This window comes from Equus przewalskii, chromosome X, assembly GCF_037783145.1.
Source record: "Equus przewalskii isolate Varuska chromosome X, EquPr2, whole genome shotgun sequence".
NCBI lineage: Eukaryota > Metazoa > Chordata > Mammalia > Perissodactyla > Equidae > Equus > Equus przewalskii.
The window spans coordinates 38,238,663-38,262,277 of NC_091863.1; the positions used below are offsets into that span (position 1 = coordinate 38,238,663).

Genomic DNA, 23,615 nt, shown 5'->3' on the forward strand with positions numbered 1-23,615 from the left:
CATAACGGAGGGGTTGGGGAAAGGTGGGGTCGGGCTCCGGGAGCCCCAGCAGGCGTTCCCACCCCGCGGCAACCCCGCCCAGATCTGGCCGAGCCGTGGGCGAACCCGGGCGGGTAGAGAGGCGGGGAGAAGCTGCGGGGTTGAAGGCGGGGCGGGCGGCTGCCAAGCCCGCCAATAGGCGGCTCTCCAGCGGCTGAGCCGAGAGAGGGCAGGGGCGCCGCCACTAGCACCGCCGCCTCCCAAGTTTCCCCTTGTGGATGCACAGCCCCGGTGGCTCCGCTCCTCCTGGCGCAGCGGGGCCCGAAGAGGCCGGAGGAGCGGACTCGGGACGGGACTTGTGAGGAAGGGGAGAGGACGGGCGCCCCACCCCACCCCAGCTCTGGGGGGTCGGTGAACGATGAAGGGCCGGCGGCGGCGGCGCCGGGAGTACTGCAAGTTCGCGCTGCTGTTGGTGCTGTACACGCTGGTGCTGCTGCTCGTCCCCTCCGTACTGGACGGCGGCCGCGACGGGGACAAGGACGCCGGGCACTGCCGGGGCCTGCAGCGCAGCCTGGGAGTGTGGAGCCTGGAGGCAGCGGCGGCGGGGGAGCGCGAGCAGGGCGCGGAGGCGCGGGCCGCCGCTGAGGGGGGCGCGGGCCAGTCCCCCAGGTCCCCGGGCAACCTCAGCGGCGCCGTCGGGGAGGCGGTGTCTCGCGAGAAGCAGCACATCTATGTGCATGCCACCTGGCGCACTGGCTCGTCGTTCCTGGGCGAGCTCTTTAATCAGCACCCGGACGTTTTCTACTTGTACGAACCCATGTGGCATCTATGGCAGGCGCTGTATCCGGGCGACGCCGAGAGCCTGCAGGGCGCGCTGCGCGACATGCTGCGCTCGCTCTTCCGCTGCGACTTCTCGGTGCTGCGGCTGTACGCGCCGCCGGGGGACCCCGCCGCGCGCGCCTCGGATGCAGCCAATCTCACCACGGCCGCCCTCTTTCGCTGGCGGACCAACAAGGTCATCTGCTCGCCACCGCTGTGCCCTGGCGCGCCCCGTGCCCGCGCCGAGGTAGGCCTCGTCGAGGACGCCGCCTGCGAGCGCAGCTGCCCACCAGTGGCTCTGCGCGCCCTGGAGGCTGAGTGCCGCAAGTACCCGGTGGTGGTCATCAAGGACGTGCGCCTCCTCGACCTGGGCGTGCTGGTGCCCCTGCTGCGTGACCCCGGCCTCAACCTGAAGGTGGTGCAGCTTTTCCGCGACCCGCGGGCTGTGCACAACTCGCGCCTCAAGTCTAGGCAGGGGCTGCTGCGCGAGAGCATCCAGGTGCTGCGCACCCGCCAGAGGGGCGACCGCTTCCACCGGGTGCTGCTGGCGCACGGCGTGGGCGCCCGCCCCGGGGGCCCGTCCCGCGCGCTGCCCGCCGCGCCGCGCGCCGACTTCTTCCTGACCGGTGCGCTCGAGGTGATCTGCGAAGCCTGGCTGCGCGACCTGCTCTTCGCGCGCGGCGCGCCCGCCTGGCTGCGGCGCCGCTACCTGAGGCTGCGCTACGAGGACCTGGTGCGGCAGCCGCGCACCCAGCTGCGCCGCCTGCTGCGTTTCGCCGGGCTGCGCGCGCTCGCCGCGCTCGACGCCTTCGCGCTCAACATGACGCGCGGCGCGGCCTACGGCGCCGACCGGCCCTTCCACTTGTCGGCGCGGGACGCCCGCGAGGCCGTGCACGCCTGGCGCGAGCGCCTGAGCCGAGAGCAGGTGCGCCAGGTGGAAGCCGCCTGTGCGCCAGCCATGCGTCTGCTGTCCTATCCTCGCAGCGGAGAGGAGGGCGACGCCGAGCCGCCAGTGGACGAGGAGACGCCACTGGAGATGGAGGCCGACGGCGCCACGTAGCCCCGACCCGCGCGCGACCCCGGGGCGGATCCGGGTAAGGTGGCTCCGGGCAAAGTGGAGACAGGGAAGGGTCTTCGGGGAGCTTGGACCAGCCTGCAGGGGCATGGGGGGGATGCTGTCCTAGAACTCACCCTGTCCAGAATAGATCTGAGCAGGTGGGAAAGCGCTGCTGGTAGAATTTGGGAGAGTCATCAGGATCTCCAGCTTAGCCACCTGCCTGGTCAGAGGAGGACCTGGAGACGAGAGAGGTTAAGTATGGCTGAGGCGGAACCCAGATCTTCGCGCTCCCAGGCCCCTCTATGGAGTAGGAGGTAGGGTCATCTGTTGAGAACGATGCGGGCGGGAGAGGCAAGAGGGATGTCAGAAGTCTGGGGAGAGTAGAGAAGGTTTGAAAATCATAATGAAACTTGAATTTGGGAATTGACATGAAAGGTATAGGATTTCGGGGACCATTTGAGGTTGATGATGGTGCCTTTATCTTGACTCCAATCTGTTTTGTGGGGAAACTTTCTGCAGCCGTGGTTGCGGGCATGGAGAAAGCCAAAAGCAGGGCTTGGTGGAAAGTTATTGACCCTTATCCTACCTACCTCTAATCTGTTTCGTATTTCTTCTCTGCCTCTCTGACGCGCAGACTCTGGGGCTTTCCTTCTGAGTTACCAAACATACAATGCATAGCCAGGCCTCTCTCGCAACAGTTTTTACACGTCTGTGTCTCAGGCTCTGGTCTAGTGGTGTAGAATGAACTTTGCTTTCCCCTGGCTCACGTGGCGTCTCCCCCCACCCCACAAAAAGGCTGGCGTTTGCAGGATATATGACCATATCCCGTTCACATCAGGTCACAAAAGCTGCCTGGTCAGCTTCCTCTAGTGCCGACAAGACCTTGGGGCTTCCCCCACTCCGCCCCATCCGTTTGAGAGCTGGAACCCTAGATTGGCAGTGGCAACTTTGGCTGTGGTGAAAAGACATCCCCCCCAATTTTTTTTGTTCTTTCTCTGTGAAGCATATATCCTAAGACGCCAAAATGGGGCTTAAATGATCTCAAAATGCATTCAGTGTCTGGGCCCGTGTCTGGCTTGTACGCTGGGCTGAGGGAATTGTTTGTTTTGCATGATACTGACCTTAGGAGTCTAGTTAGTGGCATGGGAATGCATTTCCCCAAACTGTGTGGGTTGGAAGGGCGCAGCCTTCTGCACTGTGCAGTCCAGAGGAGGAGGAAAAGCAGAGCCGGGAGGGCGGAAGTGACTAAAGTTTCTATTCATTATTTTATACTGTAATTCAGTGTTCCCCTGGGCCGAAGCTCTGAGGACAAAGTCGAAGATGTTAATGAAGATGGATTTTGTTGTTGTTAGTAGAGCCAGGGTTTCAGAGTGATTTCGGAAGCTGACTGATTTTTCTCCCAGTGATCAAGTGGTTTTCTTGGTCAGTTTCTGTAATTGCTAGGAAGTCTGTGTTCTTTCCTGCTTTCCAGCGTGAAGGAAGGTAAGGCGCGGGGTGACTTGTCACATCTTAACAAAAACATCCTTTCATCTGCTAATCCTGTATTTACAGATGTAAGTAACATAATGGTCCCTAACCCCCTTCAAAGGCCTGAGGGAACGCCTCTTCGGGACAAATGCTGCAGCATTTTATGACTTGAAGAACTGACAATCTCCCAGAAACTTTTCCCTTTTCCCCCTTCACTTGTACTGGCATCTACTGAGCACTGACTGAGGTGAGGCAAGAAAGAGAATAGAGAGGAGGGTTAGAGGACATGGTCGTCATCCTCCAGGAAGTTAGTCTGTGTGGGTGACCGTGGCTATGGGGCAAGACACCGGTGCTGCTGTTTGGAAGGCAATGGGGCTTCCTTTGCAGGGCTGCAGGGACGTCTGGGAGCAGACTTTAGACTCTTCCATGCTTTGGTGACTGAGCCCTTCCTCCCAAATTTCTGCTGGAATTGTTGGGCACTTACCATGTCACCACCAACCAGCGGGTTTATTAAAGTGCTTGTATTGCTGGTTCCTAGAAAGACACCATTACTGACCCGCTGATGAGTTTCCAAAAGTCTGTCGCACTCTAGGCAGGGGCAAGGGGTGGATCCTCGTGTGTCGTGCATGGCATTAGGCTTTGTACATATATCATTATTTTGACATATTATCAATTTTACAGATGAGGAATCTGAGACTCAGAGAAGTCAAGTAATTTGCCCAAAGTCACACGTGGGCTGGTGAGGGTGGAGCAGCGTTGGTGTTAGACCCTGAAGCTCAGAATTTCTCCGTTATAACACGCCCTTACCTGGCCCCCCTTAGCACCCTCTGGCAGTACCTTTGGCACCCCAGCCAGGCTTAGAGGCTAGTCTGGGGTGGGAAACACACTTAGCTTTATTACTAATATGTTCCAACCACTGAACAAATCAATAAGATATCCCTGAGCTGCAGACAGCGCCTACACAGGGAAGCCGAGGACCCTACAGCTGTCCTCCTCACGGCTGTTCTTTGCATGGGGCACCTGAGCACGCTCTTGGCTCAGGGGCTACACGTGAACTAACTTGAGTAACTTCTGGATGGTCCGTACCTGACAGCCAGGATTTGGCGGGAGGGGGTCAGTGCACTTCTTTCAGGGCTAGGTGGGGACTGCAACACCCTGAACCAAGTCAGCAAGGACCCAGGTCTTTTCCATCTTTTTGGCTTTCATTCACCAACTTATCTTCCCACTGTCACAAGAGGGTAGCCTCAGGGACAAGCCTCCTCGAACAACTACACCGGGTTGTCAAAACACACAAAGGAAGGAAGCTGGTTAGTGAGCAAGGGGTGGAGGAGTTTCCACTCATATGTCTGGCCTTCAATCTGGTTATAAAACCTTTCCCAGAACCTCTACCCCAGCCCACCTCCCTCCGTGTCTCATTGGCTAGAACTGGGTCACGTGGCCTGCGCTAGCCCGGTAATTGGCAAAAAGGAATGGGATCGTCATGCTGGGCTTTGACCAGTGATTCCCAGCCCTGGCTGAACATTGCATGCACCTGAGGAGCTTTTTTTTAAATGTCTGTACATGAGTTCCACCCCCAGAGAGTGTGATTTAATTGGTCTGGGGTGGGGTCGCAGCGTTGGGATGTTTGCAAAGCTCCCCAGGTGACTGTATTGTACGGCCAACGTTGAGAACCACCGACTTGGACCAGTCATGATTCATCCCCGGGCCGGCCGTTGCCACTGGAACAAGATCAGGAGGGGGACTAACAGGCTGTTGATGAGCAGCGAACTGTGATTTACGTGAGAGAACTTGGAGCTGTGAAGTTCCAAGCAGATGCAGGGCGTGAATACGGAAAGGGAAAACGTCTTAATGATTCACGGCTCCATTTATCACTCTCTCGCATTCCTTCCAATGCTTTGCTGTCGAAGCTCCTTATCTAATAATCTGTCAATGCACACCGTCCCCCACTGTTCCGACGCGCTGTCTTATCCTTTTCGGCGTGGCTCCCTTTGCCCTCTGCCCTTGGTAGGAGCCAAGATATCATTCCTATAGGCGTTTAAGACACCTTGGTTTTTGTTCTTGACAAGATGGATGGACGCTTTGAATGAAATTAGGAAAGGAGGTAAGCGCACTGTAACCTTAGCCCCAACCATCGGAAAGCTTTCTTTTGAAGAAAATCATCCAAACAGAAAAAGAAATGACCAGCCATCACCAAATCCCCCTAACAAAGCATTTTGAAAGTCCTTCCATTTTAACCAGGATACTGTGCCCCAAATGGCTTATGTATAAATATCACTGAAAGGAGAACCTCTGGCTTAAGCACAGACTGCTAAAGAGGGGGCATTTGTTAAACATTGTTCCTACATAGAGTTTCTCATTCAACAAAATTTGTTTAAACTCCCAATCGTAAGTGAATGTGGGTGCTGTGTTCAGACCAGAGGGCTGGAAGTTGGGATGGTGTATGTGTGTGGGGGGTGTGTGTTTACACATAGATAGGTACCTGAGTGCCAAGGCTGCAGTAAGGTGCAAGCGATTTTTTAAAACGCATCCACACATCCATCTTTATTGCCCCCTTGTGAGGTTAGTGCTGCCTCTGATCCAGACGTTCTTGGAGCTCCCCCTTGGGGCTGCCTTCCCAGGCAAGACCCCCCAGTTGATGGTGGATTTGGCATTTAGGAAAAATCAAGACTCATCAAGTCTGGTGAGTGAGGCAGTGGAGGAGGAGGCCGGTCCTGCAAAGTGAGGTGTGGCCATAAGGTAGTAACAGAATCATTCCTTGGCTAGTATGAAATCAGACTTTTTTTTTTTTTTTTTTTTTTTTGCTGAGGAAGATTCGCCCTAAGCTAACATCTGTTGCCAGTCTCCCTCTTTTTTTCTTTTTATGTGAGCTGCTGCCACAGCATGGCCACTAACAGATAAGTGGTGTAGGTCTGCACCCAGGAACCAAACCTGAGCCGCTGAAGTGGAGCATGCCAAACTTAATCACTAGGCCACCAAGGCTGGCCCTGAAATCAGTTTTCATGTAAGGGCACAGGAACCCAGGCATCGGGGCCTGGCTCCCCTAGTTAGTACAAGCTTGACCTTGGGCAAGTCACTAAACCTTTTTGGCCTTAGTCTTCTTACCAATAAGAAAAGGAGGTTGAATTAAGAGGATTCCCAAGGTTTCTTGGCGAGAAGGGGAGATGGCATTTGTTGGGTGGCTATTTTGTGCACTGTGTTACTTGCTTAATGCATGTTGTCTGAGTTAGTCCTCATCTTAGCTTTATGAGGTACATAATATCCCCCATTTTATGATGGTGAGACAAGCTCAGAGAGGTTGAGTAATTGTCAAGGATAACACAGCCAGAGGACTAAAATCAGATGCTTTCTATTTTGAAACTAGTGTTTTTTAAATTTTTAGAAATAATATAAGCACGTGGTGAAAAGAGTTCAACAGTATAAAAGGATATAAAATACCTGCCAATGTTGCTTCCTAGAAGCAACTAGTACATTTCTCGTGATATATGTCTAGAAATGTGTTATGCAGATTCAAATAGAAATACATAGGCTTTTTTGTGGCTAAATATTTTTTTTAATTTCTTAAAATTTTTTACATTGAGATATAATTGACATAACATTATATTAATTTCAGGCGTACAACATAACAATCCGACGTTTATGTGTATTGCAAAATGATCACCACGGTAAGTCTAGTTAACATCCATTACCACATGTAGTTACAATTTTTTTTTCTTGTGATGAGAACTTTTAGGATCTACTCTCTTAGCAACTTTCAAATATGCACTACAGTATTATTAACCGTAGACACCATGCTGTACGTTACATCCCCATGACTTATGTATTTTATAACTGGAAGTTGGTACCTTTTGACCCCCTTCACCCATTTTGCCCACCTCCCATCCCCCACCTCTGGCAACCACCAATCCATTCTCTGTATGTCTGAGTTTGGGGTTTTTTGGTTTGTTTGTTTAGATCCCACATATAAGTGAGGTCATACGGTATTTGTCTTTGTTGACTTATTTCACTTAGCATAATGCCCTCAAGGTCCATCCGTATTGTTGCAAATGTCAAGATTCTGTTCCTTTTTATGGCTGAATAATATTCTCTTATATATATACCACATCTCCTTTATCCATTCATCCGTTGATGGACACTTAGGTTGCTTCCATGTCTTGGCTGTTGTAAATAATGCTGCAGTGAACATGGGGGTACAGATAGCTTTTTGAATTAGTGTTTTCATTTCCTTCAGATAAATACCCAGGCATGGAATAGCTGGATCATGTGGTAGTTCTACGTTTCATTTTTGGAGGAACCTCCAAAACTATTTTCCATAGTGGCTGCACCAATTTACATTCCCACCATTCTTGGGCACCAGCAGCACTTTGCTGTACTGGATTTCTGCTACCAGGAAACCTGATGGCAAAGATGAGATTATCAAAAATGTGCCTTTGAAGATGGTGGAGAGAATTCACAAGTTCCCGATCCTACATGATGAGAGAACCACTATCTTGGACAAACACTTGAAGTTGGGCGATGGCGAGAACATGCCTGTGGAGCATGTCCACCACTTGCAGCCTCCTCTCCACCCATCCTGGCCCACAACTATTTAGTGAGATTTTTAGGGACTATTTTTCAGTATCTCTGTGCCTGTTAATAAAGCGGGGTGCCTTTCAATCCTAAAGCTTGATTTTATAAAATTGGCTTGTTTTTCAAAATTAAAATTGTATATGCTTTTGGTAATTAGAAAGTCTGAGAATATTGGCCGCTGATTGTTACCATCGTGACAAAATATTTTCTGTTTTTTCTATGGAATGTTCCAACAGCCTGCTAGGTCCTAAAGGGCTGCTGACTTCATCCATTTATCCCTTAGCAAAGGAAAATTTAGGGAAAGATTTATGGACTTAAGCAAGACATTTAATAGCACCTCCTAATTGTAACAAAATCCTTTACCCATTAGAACTAAACTGAATGATTATTTAGTTTTTGTTTAGAGAGTTTTCTGGTGGTCTTCTGTGAATCATCTTTTCTAAGTAATTGTCCCCTTCCCTTTTGTTGTCAGTGTTTCAGAAAATAGTGAACTTGATTCCTCTGCTTCCACTAAATCCACTTGTGACAAAATCTAATTTGTGAGGTATGATTTAAAGGTTACAGAAGTAAAACTAATGAAACCTAAAAAAAAAAACAACTTGCCATATCTTCTTCTTTTTAACGGCTGTATAGTATTTCATTGTAGGCATGCATTGTAACATATTTAGCTAGTCCCCACATTTCATCACTACATTTTTAATAGTGTCCTTTGCATACATGTAGGTATATCTGTGAGAAGAATTTCTCTAGTATGGCGACCTTAGGTAGCAAAGGTATATGCTTTCACAGTTTGAGAGGTAAAGTTCTTCAAAGTTGCACCAACTTTCACTCCCACCAGCTGTTGCATGGAGTGTCTGTTTCCTAGACTTTCTACAACGTGGATTTTATCTAATTTTTTCATCTTGGTTAGTCTGATGATCGGGAAAATCCATTCTCCCAGGACCCTGGCTCCCTCTGGCCGTACAGCCATCTCACGCAGTGATGACTGCCTCACGCTTCAGGTGGTGGTAATCAGGATGCTTCTTAGCCCTCCTGCAGCCTACGTGTATTTGGAAAGTGTCGTTTCTGTGATTCGTTTCAAGGACTGGATACGTTTTGAAGTAAAAATTATCATCCCTTTATAAAACCACACTTACACATGCCGTCAGGTTTGACCAAGCATCTTTTTAAGGTGGCCTTCTTCCGGTACTGTGGTAGTGGATCGTATCTGTTGACTTGAACCTCACCTATTTCGGGACGCTAGCACTGGGGAAATGAGGCTGCTTTGAAATAAGGTTTAACCCTTCACACCTTCTCTCTCTGCTCCTGAGAGCCGTCTTTGTAGTCCGGGCAGGCGGAGGGCAGAAGTGCCCATTTGCAGTGGTTGAGGCAGGATTCAGAGGGTTTTCAAAGAGGTTTTTTTAGTCTGGGCAGAGATTTTCTTCCCATGAATACAAATGTAATATAAATAGTTGGGAGTGCTGCTTTTAAAAAACATTTATAAGCAGCTGGCTTAAAATTCCTCAGTATGCTGCTTCTCAGCCTGCGCTCAGCATGAGCAGCATGGAGAAGAATGGCACTAACAAAGCTAAACTGGCCTTGCTTTTTTGTGTCTAACGTTCCAGTTGAAGCAAGGTGACCAAAAATGACCCTCTCTGTCGGGGAGGTCTCCTGGCTCCTCGTCCTCTTGCTTCGTAGCGGAACCAAAGGAGCTTGCTCTATTGAAAGAAATATTTCTGCCTAGGTGCAGTGCAGAATAAGAACAGTAGGGACTAAGAAACAGCTCTGGCCCGAGTTCAAGTACACAAGGAAGTGGAGGACTGTTTGGGAGCCGAACAGGAAGCAGTTTCAATTGGGGAGAAGTTGCAGAGCTCAGTGATGTCTTCATGAGAATTGGAATCCTTCAGCTGTGCTCCCTGCCCCCTCGGCCCACAGGCACCAAGCCAGCGGCAGGGCTGACATTTTCTGCAGCTGGCCCTGTTCACGTTAAAGACCGTCGTGCTGGATGCTGAGAAGAAATTGGAGCATCAGCTGATAGTGAATATTTTTAAATTAGGGGGTCAAGAGGCTGTGAGAGCCCAGCACCAGGTTTGACTTCAATGATGCTCGTGTCCGGAGCGAGCAGATTCCCTTGTCCTGAAATGGACGTGAGCAGCCAGGAGCTTGCAGTGGGGTCCCACTCTGAAAATAGCCCCTGAGGTAGACATGTTCTCATTCATGAATTGGAAGCCCTTTCTGTTGTTACCCTCAGGCAGGAGTGTTAAAAGGAGCCCCAGAAGGCGCCGGGGGAGAGTCGTGAGGATGTAGGGCAGTCTCTGAGCCCTGCCAGCAAGAAGCCTCAATCTGGCCTGAAATCCGAATGCCCAGAGGGACGGCTGGGAGAGATGATTCAGATCATTCGGACATGGTAGCCAGCAGGCTGGAAGCAGAGAAACCAGCCTAACTGAAAGTCTGAAGGGGAACATTACAGAAACATTTGTAGGGTATAGGGCGGGGGCAGGGGCTCGAGACTGTGAGTTCCTTTGTCAAGGGAGTGAACTGAGGAAGGTCATGAGCAGCCCCAGCGTGGACCGGGAGGCGGAGAGAAGCAGTCCGTGTGTACATACAGATAGGGTGAACAGCAGGGGCCAATGTCCCAGAGCTTGGAGGTCACTTTCCCCACGTCTGAGACCAGACTTTATCAAAAAGGACTCATTACTGCCTCAGAGAGGTTATGGGAACAGCAAGCAAAAAATACTACAGTCAAAATAATGTTTTAAAAATAGGACTTCCTTTCACACAGCCTGGAGCTGACAATGTTAAATATACACATTTCAGAAGCAATAAAAGCAGATACTGTCTCTTGCTCTAATAAAGGCTATCACCAACACGGAGGTAATAAAGGAAAACAACACATTTTTCAGGTTCTGCAAACAAAAAAAACGTTACACTCTGTTGCCTGTCTGTGCACTCCCCGCCTCGCCCACAGCTGGGAATCTAAAAGGAGACTATTTCACAAAAAGGAGATGGTTGGCTGAAAATAAACACACACCCCCCCTCCCAAAGAGTAACAAAACTCCCAGCATCATTGAATGCCTTTTAAATTTAGATTATTTTATTTTTATTTCTTAACGGTCAAAGAGGAAGAGAAATAGTTTTGGCAATCCTGTGGGCCCGGGGCGGGGGTGGGGGGAGAACTGGTACACGTTCCAATGTCCTGTGCCGACAGGAACCTGCTCTCGGCCATGGGGCCGTGTTATTCCCACCGGACTGTGGACAGGCCTAGGATAGGGCGGGCCAGACACAGTGCCTCGCTCTGCAGGGAGAGAATCTTGAAGTGACGGGCTAGTTGGGCTGCTGCGCAGACTCTGTACTGTGAACCCTAGAGCTAATCAGGGGCAGCCCCAGTGCCCCCGCCTTCAGCCACTCCATTGACTGATAGCCCCTGCGGGGGCCAAAGGACAACCTGAATGGCAGGTCCAAGCTCAGGTCACTTCCCAGCCTGGTGCCCTCCCCAACCCCCACAACCCCCACTTGGTGGATGACAAACACCTGCAGGTGGGCGGTCAAATATATATTATAGAACACTGACTCAGTTCCTTTATTTGAGCTGGGAACGACTTTACTGACAAAAGCAATTATGTATGCCAATTAAAATTACATCTCGGAGGAGCTCAATGAGAGGAAAAAACAAAAGTCAACCATGCAAACTCAGCTGTTCCCAAGTTTTATGAATACCGGTTTGGAGCGCGTTCATTTTGTTGTAAAGTGAGCTCAAAACCTGGAGACACTTTTTATTTTTTTATTTTTTTGAAGAAGATTAGCCCTGAGTTAACTACTGCCAGTCCTCCTCTTTTTGCTGAGGAAGCCTGGCCCTGAGCTAACATCGTGCCCATCTTCCTCTACTTTATATGTGGGACGCCTACCACAGCATGGCTTTGTCAAGTGGTGCCATGTCCACACCCGGGATCCAAACCCGCGAACCCCGGGCCGCCCAGAAGCAGAACGTGTGACCCTAACCGTTGCGCCACCGGGCTGGCCCCGGTGGGGACATTTTTAGCTGAGGGGTGGGTATGATCAAACTGGAAATGTGTTATTTTATTCTATTCTATTGGGGAACTATAAGTGCCATTTAACTCTCACACGGGCTGACTCTGGGGCTTGACTAATGACTCACATGGCCTGAGGCGCTGCTCTGAGTTCCAGAGCAGAGAGGTGGGTCCTCTTCCCCGCTGTGGGCAGGGAGCAGGGAGGAGGGCTGCCCGGGTCCAGGCAAGTGGCTCCTCCCCTGGCTTCTCCCGCTCCTCCCCAGGCAAGAATTTTGTTTGTGGTGTTTTTTCTTACTCAGTCGCTGCTTTCACCTGAATCAAGAGTTGTTTCAGGTGTTAAATCAGACTGAAACGATTATTGACTAGTACAAGTATGCTCGCACCCCCTGCCACTGTCACTTCATTTTTCCAATTGAAAGTCTGGAAATGATTTATAACATATATGCTGTTTTAAAGTATATTTCTAGGCTCTTTGGGGGAGGTGCGGTTATATTAGCAAACGAAATGTTTTCTATTACATTGTGCTTTGGAGTCCCAGTGAGGGAGTGCTCGCACGTTGACATTGCTGGTATTTCAAGTATTATGTTAACATTATCCTTAAGCAGCTCCCTTAAAAAAAAAACTTAATGGCTCTGTTGTCCTGTTGTCATAAACACTGTCAGTCATTTCCGTTTTCCTTGGCACTGCATTTCGCTGATTTGAGATGAAAACAGGAAGGTTAAGAAAGCTTAACCCAGGTTAGCAGATCAGCTTAAATGGCAACATCATCCACAGAAGGTGGTGACAGGTCGCATATTGGGAGAAGACCCCACAAGAACACGTCGCCACTGAGCAGGAGGCTGACCCGGTCCTCAGCCCATTTGTTCTGGAGTGGGTCCAGGAGGAAGGCCGTTACAATAGGCTGGAAAGCAATTCACCCGTGCTAACGGGAGCCGCTGAATACCCGGAAATCTCAGCTCCCTCAGCCTGGGTACTGAGTCCCGGCACCAACTTTTAGCATCTGGGGAGCAGCTTTGGGTGGTGAATCCAGGGCACCTCACCTGGCACAAGTGAGTGGGCAGGGACAGGCGCGTCCCTCCGGAGGTGAAAGCAAGAAAAACTTGAAGGAAAGAGAAGGGCAGGGGAAAATCTACAAGTGCAATTCAAGGAGAGAAGCGAGGTGCCCAGGCAAGTTCCCAGATCCACTTGGGGGGCCCAGGCCTCGTACCTGCCTTGAATGGGACAGGAAGGCCACTGAGAGGCAGAGCACGTTCATCTGGTTGAATCTTCTGTTCTCAAATTTTAAAGCCAGCAGGAAGTTGCTTCTTCCTCCTGCCGCATCCTAGCTTCGAAGGTTGAAAAAAGTATGGTTCAAATGCTCAGAGTGTCTTCCTGAGTTGTTCCCTCGCGGCTGAGGAGCCTCAGCCAAGCGGACTGCAGGCTGCACAGTGCAGGCTCCGTAAGTGGAACGGAGCTGCCCTTCGGTGGGGTGAGGCTGTTAGTAGGTCTGCCAGCTGCATCTAGGGCCTGGCTGGTTATTTGAATACCCAGGGGGACTGTGGCAAAGGAGATGAAATACACTCGTTGGACTATGACCTTGAAACTTTCAGTAAACAATTCGTTTTTAAAAAGTGCAAACAAATTTGTGAATTATTTGAGTACTAAGGAATGACTTCCCACTTCAATGCCACATAGTAAAAAACCTTTTATACATGCTTCACAAAACAAGGATATACAAAAATGTCTATAATTCTGGAAATTAATTACACTAAAACAGTTTTTTATTATCTATTTTCTGTTATCATATAGGACAGGTCTTTAAATAGTTTCGACTTAGGAAGGACCAGGAGGGCCTACACTCGTTTCAGGTGGTCTGGGCCGTGGCAAACGTGCTCATTCTCCCCGGACTCTGGGTAAGCGGAAATAGTTTTAACCAAGAAGTTTAGTAGCTTAAAATCAATTCTTCATTGTCAAACATCTAGCAGCTAGAAAAAAATGGCAAAGCTAGCTACTTTGCACTGGAGCTGGCTGATAAACTGAGTGTTCAGTTTTAAATATGCACATGAAGTCGAATACAAAGGAATAGGGCCCCACAGTATTAAGAGTGGGGTCTAGAGTGAATTAAATTCTTAATCCTCTATCTAACATCCTGGGCTTAAGAATTTGGGAGAACATCACACTAAGAATTCATGGACGTGTTTATGTTTTAAACGACCAAAAATAATGAAAAATGATAGGAAATTACCTTATAGTCTGTAAGGGTCTACTTGGGGGCTACAGGCCCCAAGGAGGCCTAAGTCAGAACTGGAAGGTATATGAGCATCCGGGCTCTGGTTCAGCGACATTCAGGAACTAGAGACCATAATGGGAGGATGAGAAGCCATTTCTAGTGCGAAGAAAGAAAGGGCCTGCGAGGTTGCTGCCCGTCACTGCGGGCTGCCCAGCCTGGATGAGCAGGACTTTGGAACGGTTCTTCAGACACCCCAGAGGCAGGAATGGATCTTTCCTGTCTCTCCTCTCCTCCCTCCTTGTACTGCCAGTGATTTGATAAATAATTTGACGTGAATGACAAGCAGCTTTTCAGGTAGATTAAAAAAAAATTTAAAGATTTTTAATAAAAGGATTTAAAGAGTGCTTATGGGTCCAGAGGTTGGGCTTGTAGATCTCCATAAAGATTTGTCGGGACATGGGATGTGACCAGGCATCATGTAGCACTTGGTTAGTCATTGACAGAAAACCACCCTGAGTTACTGCCAGGTTGTTTCTGGATCTTTAGAACAACGCAGATGGAGAGCTGAACACATTGCACAAAGATATAGTGACAGAGGAAAACTTTTTATTTTGAAATAATTATATAGACTCATAAGATGTTGCAAAAACAGTACAGAGAGGACCCTTCATCCAGCTTTTCCCAGTCACATCTTAGATGTAGATCAATATCAACACCAGGAAATTGACATTGGCACAATTTACAGACCTTACGCAGTTTTCAACTTTTTACATGCACTCATTTTGTGTGTTTGTGTGTGTGTATAGATCTGTGTAATTTTATTACATATAGATATGTGTAAAAATCACCACAATCAAGATACAGAACTGTTCCATCAGCACAGAGAGACTCTCTCGTGCTACCCCTCTATAGTCACATACCCCACCCCTTCCCACTCTTTTCCCTGGTGAACACTAACTCCATCTCTATAATTGTTTTATTTTGTGTAACCTTTTGAGATTGTCTGTTTTCATTTATAATTCTCTGGAGATTCATCCAGGTTGTCACGTGTATCAAGAGTTCATTCCTTTTTATTGCTGAGTAGTATTCCATGGTATAGATGTACCACACTTTGTTTAACCATTCACCCATCAAAGGACGTTTGGATTGTTTCCGGTTTTTGACTATTACAAATAAAGCTGCTATGAATATTTGTGTGTAGGTTTTTGTATGGACATAAAATTTCATTTCTCTAGGATGAATGCCCAGGAGTGCAATTGCTGGATTGTGTGGTAAATATATATTTACTTTTATAGGAAACTACCAAACTGTTTTTCAGAGTGGCTGTACCATTTTACATTCCCACCAGCAATGTCTGAGAGATCAAATTTCTGTGCAGCCTCACCAGCATTTGGTATTGTCACTATGTTGTATTCTAGCTGTTCTAATAGGTCTGTATTGGTATGTCATCGTAGTTTTTGTTTGCATTGTCCTAATGGCTAGTGATGTTGAACATCTTTTCATGAGCTTATTTGCCATCCATATCTCCTCTTTGATGAAATGTCAGTTCAGGTGTCTTGCACATTTCCTAAGTGGATTGTTTTTCACTGTTGAATTTTGAGAGTTATTTATTTATTCTAGATAAGAACCCTTTGTCAGATATGTGGTTGCAAATCATTTCTCCCACTCTATAGCTTGTCTTTTCATCCTCTTAACAAGATCTCTGGCAAAAGTTTTAAAATTCTGATGAAGTCCAATTTATCAGTTTTTTCTTTTGTGGACTGTGCATTTGATGTCATGTTTAAGAACTCTGCCTAGCCCTAGGATCCTGAAGATTTTCTCCTATATTTTCTTATAAAGTTTTATATTTTTTTATTTTGCTTTTCCTTATAAATTTTAGGATAAATTTGTCTGTTATCTACATTTAATTCTATGATTCATCCTGAGTTAATTTTTCTATGAAGTGTGAGGTTTGGGTCATGGTTTATTTTTTGGTCTGTTGATGTCTAACTGCCCTAGCACCATTCGCTGAAAATATTATCCTTCCTTCAATGAATTGCTTTTACACTTTTGTCAAAAATCAGTTAGCCATACACATGTGTATCTCTGTTTATTGGCTTTTTCTGCTCCATAGGTCTATAACTCTGTTCCTCCACCAATACCACACTGTTTTGATTAATATAGTTAGATGTAGCTTAATATTTAATGGAATGATTATTTCTACTTTATTCCTTTCCAAAGAAGTTTTAGCTATTCTAGTTTCTTTGCCTTTCCATGTAAATTTTTGAATAAGCTTGTCTATATCTACAAAAGGCATCGATGGAATTTGATAGTAATTTTGTTAAACCTATAGATCCATTTCGGGAAAATTGACATCTTTACTATGTTGAGTCTTCCGATCCGTGAACAAAATTATGTCTGTTGATTTAGATCGTTTGATTTCTTTGATTGGTGTTTTCTAGTTTTTAGCATACAAGTCCTTTACTTGTTTTGTTAGATGTATACCTAAGTATTTAATTTGAGTGATTGTAAATAGTACACGTTTTAAAATTTGGTTTCAAGATGTTCATTTCTAGTGTATGTAAATAAAATTGATTTTTTAATATTGATCTTGTATCCTGCAAACTTGCTGAATTCACTTATCAGTTCTAGGAGTGTTTTTGTACATTCCTTGGGATTTTTTATGTATATAATATCATGTACAAATAGGGACAGTTTTATTTCATCCTTTCCAATTAGTATGGCTTTTATTTCCTTTTCTTGCCTTATTTCATTGGCTAGGACTTCTAGTACTATGTTGACTAAGAATGATGAGTGCAGACAGTTTTGCCTTCTTCCCAATCTTAGGGAGAAAGAATTCAGTCTTTCACCATAAAAAATGCAGTTAGATGTAGGTTTATGTAGATTTTTTAAATCAAGTTAAGAAGGCTTCTATTACTAGTTTGCTGAGAATTTTTATCTTGAATGGGTGTTAAATTTTGACAAACGCCTTTTCTGCATCAACTGATACGATCATGTGGTTTTTTTCTTCCTTAGCTTGTTAATATGGTGGATTACCTGGATTGATTATTGAATATTGAGCCAGCCTTGTATCCTGGAATAAATCTCACTTAGTCGTGATATATAGAAATCTTTTCATATATTGTTGAATTTGATTTTCTAATACTTTGTTGAGGATTTTTTAGAAGTTTGGTTTAATCGCTTATTTTTCATTTTTGTTAGTAATTACTTTGTTTTTTGTTTTGTTTCGTTTTTTTGTTTTTTGCTGGGAAAGATTCACCCTGAGCTAACATCTGTTGCCAATCTTCTCTTTTTTTCCCTCCGCAAAGCCCCAGTACATAGTTGTACATTCTAGTTGTAGGTCCTTCTAGTTCTTCTATGTGAGCTGCTGCCACAGGATGGCTACTGACAGACAAGTAGTATGGTTACACGCCCAGGAACCAAAGCCGAGCTGCCAAAGCGTAGTGTGCCCAACTTTAACCACTAGGTCATCAGGGCTAGCTCGAGGATTTTTGCAGCTAAACTCATGAGAGATATTGATCAGTAGTTTTCTTTTTTTGTACTTTGTCTGGCTTTAGTATCAGAGTAATAGTGGCCTTATAATTTTATGGAAGAGATTGTGTAGAATTGGTGTTAATTCTACTTTAAATGTTTGGGAGAATTCTCCATTGAAAGTAACTGGGCCTGGAGATTTTTTCAGGAGTCTTTGAATGATTAATTCAATTTTTTAGTAGTTGTATGACTTTTTAAATTATCTATTTCAGGGGCCGGCCCTGTGGCTGAGTGGCTAAGTTCGCGCGCTTCGCTGCAGCGGCCCAGGGTTTCGCTGGTTTGGATCCTGGGCACAGACATGGCACCGCTCATTGGGCCACTTTGAGGTGGCATCCTGCATGCCACAGCTAGAAGGACCTGCAACGAAGATATACAACTATGTACCGGGGGAATTTGGGGAGATAAAGCAGGAAAAAAAATTATTTCATATTGGGTAAATTATAGTAGTTTGTGTTTTTTTAGGAATTGGTCCATTTCATCTAAATGGTCAAATTTATGCATATAGAACTGTTCTTAGCATTTTTTTATCCTTTTAATGTCTGTAGGGGTCTGTAGTGAGATCCCCTATTTCATTGCTGATATTACTAATTTGTATCTTCTCTTTTTTATTGTTAGTCTTGATAGAAGTTTATCAAATTTTTAATCTTTTCAAAGAATCAGCTGTTTGTTTCATTGATTTTCTCTGTTGTTTTCCTGTTTCCAATTTTACTGATTTCTGCTCTTAATTATTCCTTTCTGCTTGATTTGTGTTTATTTTGATCTTCCTCTAGTTTCTTGAGGTGGGTGCTTAGATTATTGATTTGAGACTTTTCCTCTTTTCTAATGTAAGCATCTAATACTATAAATTTCTCTCTCAGCACTGCATTAGCTGTGTCTCACAAATTTTGATATGTTGCATTTTCATTTTCATTCAATATATTTTATTAAATTTCCAATAGATTAATTAGAAGTGTGTTTTTTAATTTCTAAGAGTGTGGGGAATTTCCTGCTATCTTTCTATTATTGATTTCTAGTTTGATTCCATCATGGTTAGAGAATACACTCTATATTATTTCAATTCTTTTAAATTTGTTTGGGTTTTTTTTTATGAACTGAGATATGGTCTATGCTGTGAATGTTCCATGTATACTTAAAAAGAATGTGTTTCTATGTTATTAGGTGGAGTGGTCTATAAATCTCAGTTCAGTCTTATTTGGTTGATGCTGCTTTTCAGTTCTTCTATATCATTGTTGATTTTCTGTCTAGTAATTCTATCAGTTGTTGAGAGAAGTATTGAAGTTTCCAACTATAAATGTAGACGTGTATTTCTCCTTTCTATTCTTTCAGTTTTTGCTTCAAGAAATTTAAAGTTCTGTTGCTTGATGCATACATACACATTTAGGATTGCTATGTTTTGTTGGTGGGTTGGACTTTTACCATTATGTAATGTCTTTCTCTGTCCCTGGCAATTTTCTTTGCTCCAAAGTCTATTTTATCTGATATGAATACAACCACTCTTCCTTTTTTGTTTGTATGTACATATAATGTTTGTATGTATGTATCTTTTTTATCCTTTTACTTTCAACCTCTCTATATCATATTTGAAATGAATTTCTTGTAGACAGCATAGAGTTGGGTCATGCTTTTAAATCCATTCTGCTGGTCTCTTTTTGTGCATTTGTGTATTTAGACCATTTATATTTAATGTAATTATTGATATCATAGGGCTTACATTTACTAGTTTTAAAACTCTCTGTTTGTTCCTTCTGCTTTTTGTTCCCCTCTTTGCGTTTTCTTGCCTTCCTATGGGTTACTTGAACATTTTTTAGAATTTCGTTTTGATTTATTGGAGTATTTTTAAGTGTATATCTTTGTATGCTTATTTTAGTGATTTCTTTAGATTATACATATGTAACTAATCACAACCTACTGGTCTCCACATTTTACAACCTTAAGTGCCGTATAGAAACCTTATCTCCATTTAGGTTCCTTTATCCTGTCCCTTTTATAATTTAATTCTCATACAATATTTTCTCATATACATTGAGAACCACATCATACATTGTTATAATTTTTGCCTCAACTATCAAACATAATTTTTCAAACTCAAGAGAATAGTCTATTAAATTTACTCCCATTTTATTCTCTCTGTTCTTTCTTTATTCGTGATGCTTCAAGTTTCCTTCTTTTGTCATTTCCTTTCTGTTGGAAGAACTTCCTTTAGCAGAGTTCTTTTACAGCAGTTCTGCTGGCAACAAATTCCCTTGCTGTTTTGTCTTCCTGAAGTTTGATTATGCTTTATCTGGTGTAGATTTCTTTGGATTTTTGTGTGGGGTTTGCTCAGCTTCTTGAGCCTGTAGGTTTATATCTTTTGCCAAATTTGGGAAATATTCAGCCATAGTTATCCAAGTACTTTTTCAGCCTCAATCCTTTTTCCCTCTCTTTCCAGAACTCTGATGAAATGAACAGTAGACCATTTCTTGTAGTACCACAGGTCCCTGAGGTTTGTTCATCTTTTTTCATTCCATTTTCTCTCTGTTCAGACTGGGTAATTTCTGTAGTTCTGTTTTCAGATTCACTAATTCTCTTTATTTTGTCATCTTTATTCTGCTATTGAGCCCATCCAGTGAGGTTTTTTTTTTAAGATTGGCCCTGAGCTAACATCTATTGCCAATCTTTTTTCTTTTTTCCCTTCTTCTCCCCAGAGCCCCCGAGTACATGTTGTATATTCTAGTTGTAGGTCCTTCTAGTTCTGCTATGTGGGATGCCACTTCAGCATAGCTTGATGAGCAGTGCTGGGTCTGCACCCAGTATCCAAACCAGTGAAACCCTGGGCCACCAAAGCAGAGCATACAAACTTAACCACTCAGCCACGGGGCTGGCCCCAATCCAGTGAGCTTTTTAAATTTAAATTCCTAAAATTTCCATTTGTTATTTTATATTTCTTTGCCAAGAATTTCTATTTTTCTTTTGTTTCGAGTGTGTTCATAATTGCTAATTGAAGCATTTTTATGACAGCTGCTTGAAATCCTTTTCAGATAATTTCAGTATCTGTGTTGTTTCAGTGTTGGTATCCGTCAGCTTTTTTTTCTCATTCAAGTTGAAATTTCCCTGGTTTTTGGTTTGATAAGTAATTTTCATTGTATCCTGCACATTTGGGATACAGTTGATCATATGTTATGAATCTCTGATTTTTATTGAATCTTCTATCTTAGCAGGCCTCCACTGACACTGCACTAGTGGAGAAAGGGGCGCATCACCTGGTTATCCTGCCAGGTGGGGATGGTAGTCCAGAAGTCCTGGCTTCCCACTAGGCCTCTGCTAATGAGGAAGGAGTTTTTTTTTTTTCTGTGGTGCATTGTTTCTGTCTTTCTAGGCTGACCCTTTACCTGCCCTTTGGCTAGAGATAACAGGCTTTTCTTGGGGCTTTTTGGTCTGTGACCATTGGCACTTCTGGCCTGCTGGCTTCTTCAGTGGCCATTCCAGGATATAGAGGAAGCAAAAAGAAAGCCCAGGGAACTCACAGCTATGTTTTTCCTCAATTCCCAAGATCCCTAGTCAGTCTGCCTTCTTTTCCCCACCCTTTAAGTTTTTGTCTTTGTTTTATATATCACGTTTGGAGATTTTACTTATACTTTTTTGGGGGAATAAGGAGAAGTGCGTAGACTCCATCTTATCTGGAACCAGAGTTAGCCCATGTGGAAATTGGTTTTTATTAAACTATACTGAAATTTGACACAGTGACTCTTTCTTTATGTAAATAACTTCTACTAACAGAATACTGAAGCTTCATAGAAAGGCCTCAAGACATTTATGAAGTTAGCTTTTCCTTAATGCTTAATGTGAATCTTTATTGCAGAGTTTCAGTCATCTAGAAAGTGCTTCTTTCCCAAACTCTGCACCAGTAGCTCTATTAAGCTGATGGGCAGTTTCACCACATTAGAAAATAATGGCAAATTGGCACACATCCAGGATCAGAGGAAGGCTCACAAGAAAGCAAGAAACTGGTGGCAGAACTGGTACAAACATACCCAGAGTCAGCCCATCCTGTGCGTCTCCCATACAGTGATGCGGTGAGTTTTAATGAAAGAAGAAAAAAGTTCAGATGCCACAAAGGTAGGAAGCTGGATTCACTGCTTATATACAGCCTCAGTTTTACAGAACAGCCAATTGTTGTTGGTATGATATATTTTGCACGTTGACCAGTACCCATGTGAAGCATGGATGGTTACATGGTTGATGCCTAAAGGTATAGCCTCAATCCCAGCTCTTCTCCCTGCTTTACCCAGCAGGTCTCCAAAGGTTCTGATCTCCTCAACAGGCGCCCCACAGCAGCAGCTGTAGAAAGCACAGACCTACTGACAGAGGTGCCCCCACCTTTTTCTTGTCTTTATCCTCACCAAACGTCTCTTGGGTCACATTTTCTCCTGGCCTGTCTTCACAAAATAGAAATGATAGACACTGATTCAGTATGGACTTCCAGCATTGGATAATGCAGCTTAGATAAGGCAGATTATGGGTTTCAAATTTAAGAGGCCTTACATCAGCGGGGTCCAACAGGCTTTCTGTCTGTGGATTTCTGTGTTCTGTAGTTCAAACATCCTTTGTTCCTTCCCTTTCAGGTGAGTCAGCATGAACTGGGGCACTCAGCATGTCGCCCCAGCACTGGAGAAGCCACGCTGTGGATGCAGTCTGTCACACTGTCAGAGACTGGGACTTGATTTGGTACCACCTATTGTGCAGTTCTGTGGGACAGGAATATCGTGAGTTGTTAAAGAATGACCAACACATTGGTTGAAATGAAGTCTCCAGTAAGGAAGTGACAGTGCAACGTGGATCATTATGGCCATAAAGTAGGAAGAGCTTTAGTTCCCAGCCTGAACCTGCCTCTGCTGGAGCCATTTCAACAAGGCATCCTCAGAACAGAAACGTGATTTGGTACCATTTCCCATCAGCGGGTGTCTGGACAAAACATCAATGTGAATAAGGGCCAAGTGTGGTCCTGTGTATCTTGATTAAATTACTTAATATTAAATAAAAGGTCTGGGTGGTATTGTTTTAAACCTGACTCATCCAGCTCTTCTTCAAATAGCTCTCTCCCACCCTCCATTCCTGAGCTGATTTTTTTTGGGGGGGTGAGGAAGATTGGCCCTGAGCTAACATCTGTTGCCACTCTTCCTCTCTTTTATACGTGGGACACTGCCATAGCATGGCCTGATGAATGGTGTGTAGGTCTGTGCCCAGGATCCAAACCCACGAACCCTGGGCCTCTGAAGTGGAGTGTGCAAACTTAACCACCACACTGCCAGGCTAGCCCCACTGAACTGAGAAACTGAAAGCAATTTCTCTCCCTGGGGTGGGAGAATCCTAATGAGCTGAAACAAATTTTTGCTTTTAAATTGTTCTATCTGGTGTTTTTGTAATTATACTATTAAATAACACTGGAGTCATGTTAATGACAGGATTTGTGCCAGGAAGCAAATTTTATGATGTAGTTTAACTGTGTGGTTCAGAGAAAAACTAGTCTACATACAAACGAATACAAAGACTATGAAGGAAACTGTATATTGGGTTCAAGGATCTTAGCAATTATCCAACACTCAAAGCCTATTAAAGACTGTTGCAGGCCAGAAGTCACAGGCAAGAGACCAGGTTTAAAGTGTTTCTTTTAACCTTAACAGGCACTTTCTTTTTTGAGGAAGATTAGCCCTGAGCTAACATCTGCTGCCAATCCTCCTCTTTTTGCTGAGGAAGACTGGCCCTGAGGTCACCTCCGTGCCCATCCTCCTCTACTTTATACGCGGGAATGCTTACCACAGCATGGTGTGCCAAGCAATGCCATGTCCGCACCCGGGATCTGAACTGGCGAACCCCGGGCTGCTGAAGTGGAATGTGTGCACTTAACCGCTGTGCCACCAGGCCGGCCCCAACAGGCACATTTTTAAAATCTCAAAAATCTGTTGCTGTGATTTTTAGACCCTATTTTAAAACTAAATTTCTT

General features: G+C 45.1%; 1 protein-coding gene across 2 annotated transcripts; it reads left to right on the top strand.

Moving 5' to 3' along the window:
* The first annotated feature begins 200 nt into the window (after positions 1 to 200).
* Positions 201 to 22,654, top strand: CHST7 (carbohydrate sulfotransferase 7). 2 transcript variants are annotated; one of them, XR_011536293.1, is made up of 3 exons: positions 255 to 1,892; positions 6,933 to 6,984; positions 22,237 to 22,654. XR_011536293.1 is itself a non-coding variant. In XM_070606510.1 (2 exons), exon 1 carries the CDS (start codon positions 398 to 400, stop codon positions 1,856 to 1,858), a length of 1,461 nt encoding a protein of 486 aa, XP_070462611.1. In that variant the 5' UTR covers positions 201 to 397; the 3' UTR covers positions 1,859 to 1,892; positions 22,237 to 22,654. The 2 variants fall into 2 exon arrangements, 1 of the variants encoding a protein (XP_070462611.1); XM_070606510.1 differs by lacking the exon at positions 6,933 to 6,984 and having other exon boundaries at positions 201 to 1,892.
* The last annotated feature ends 961 nt before the right edge of the window (positions 22,655 to 23,615 follow it).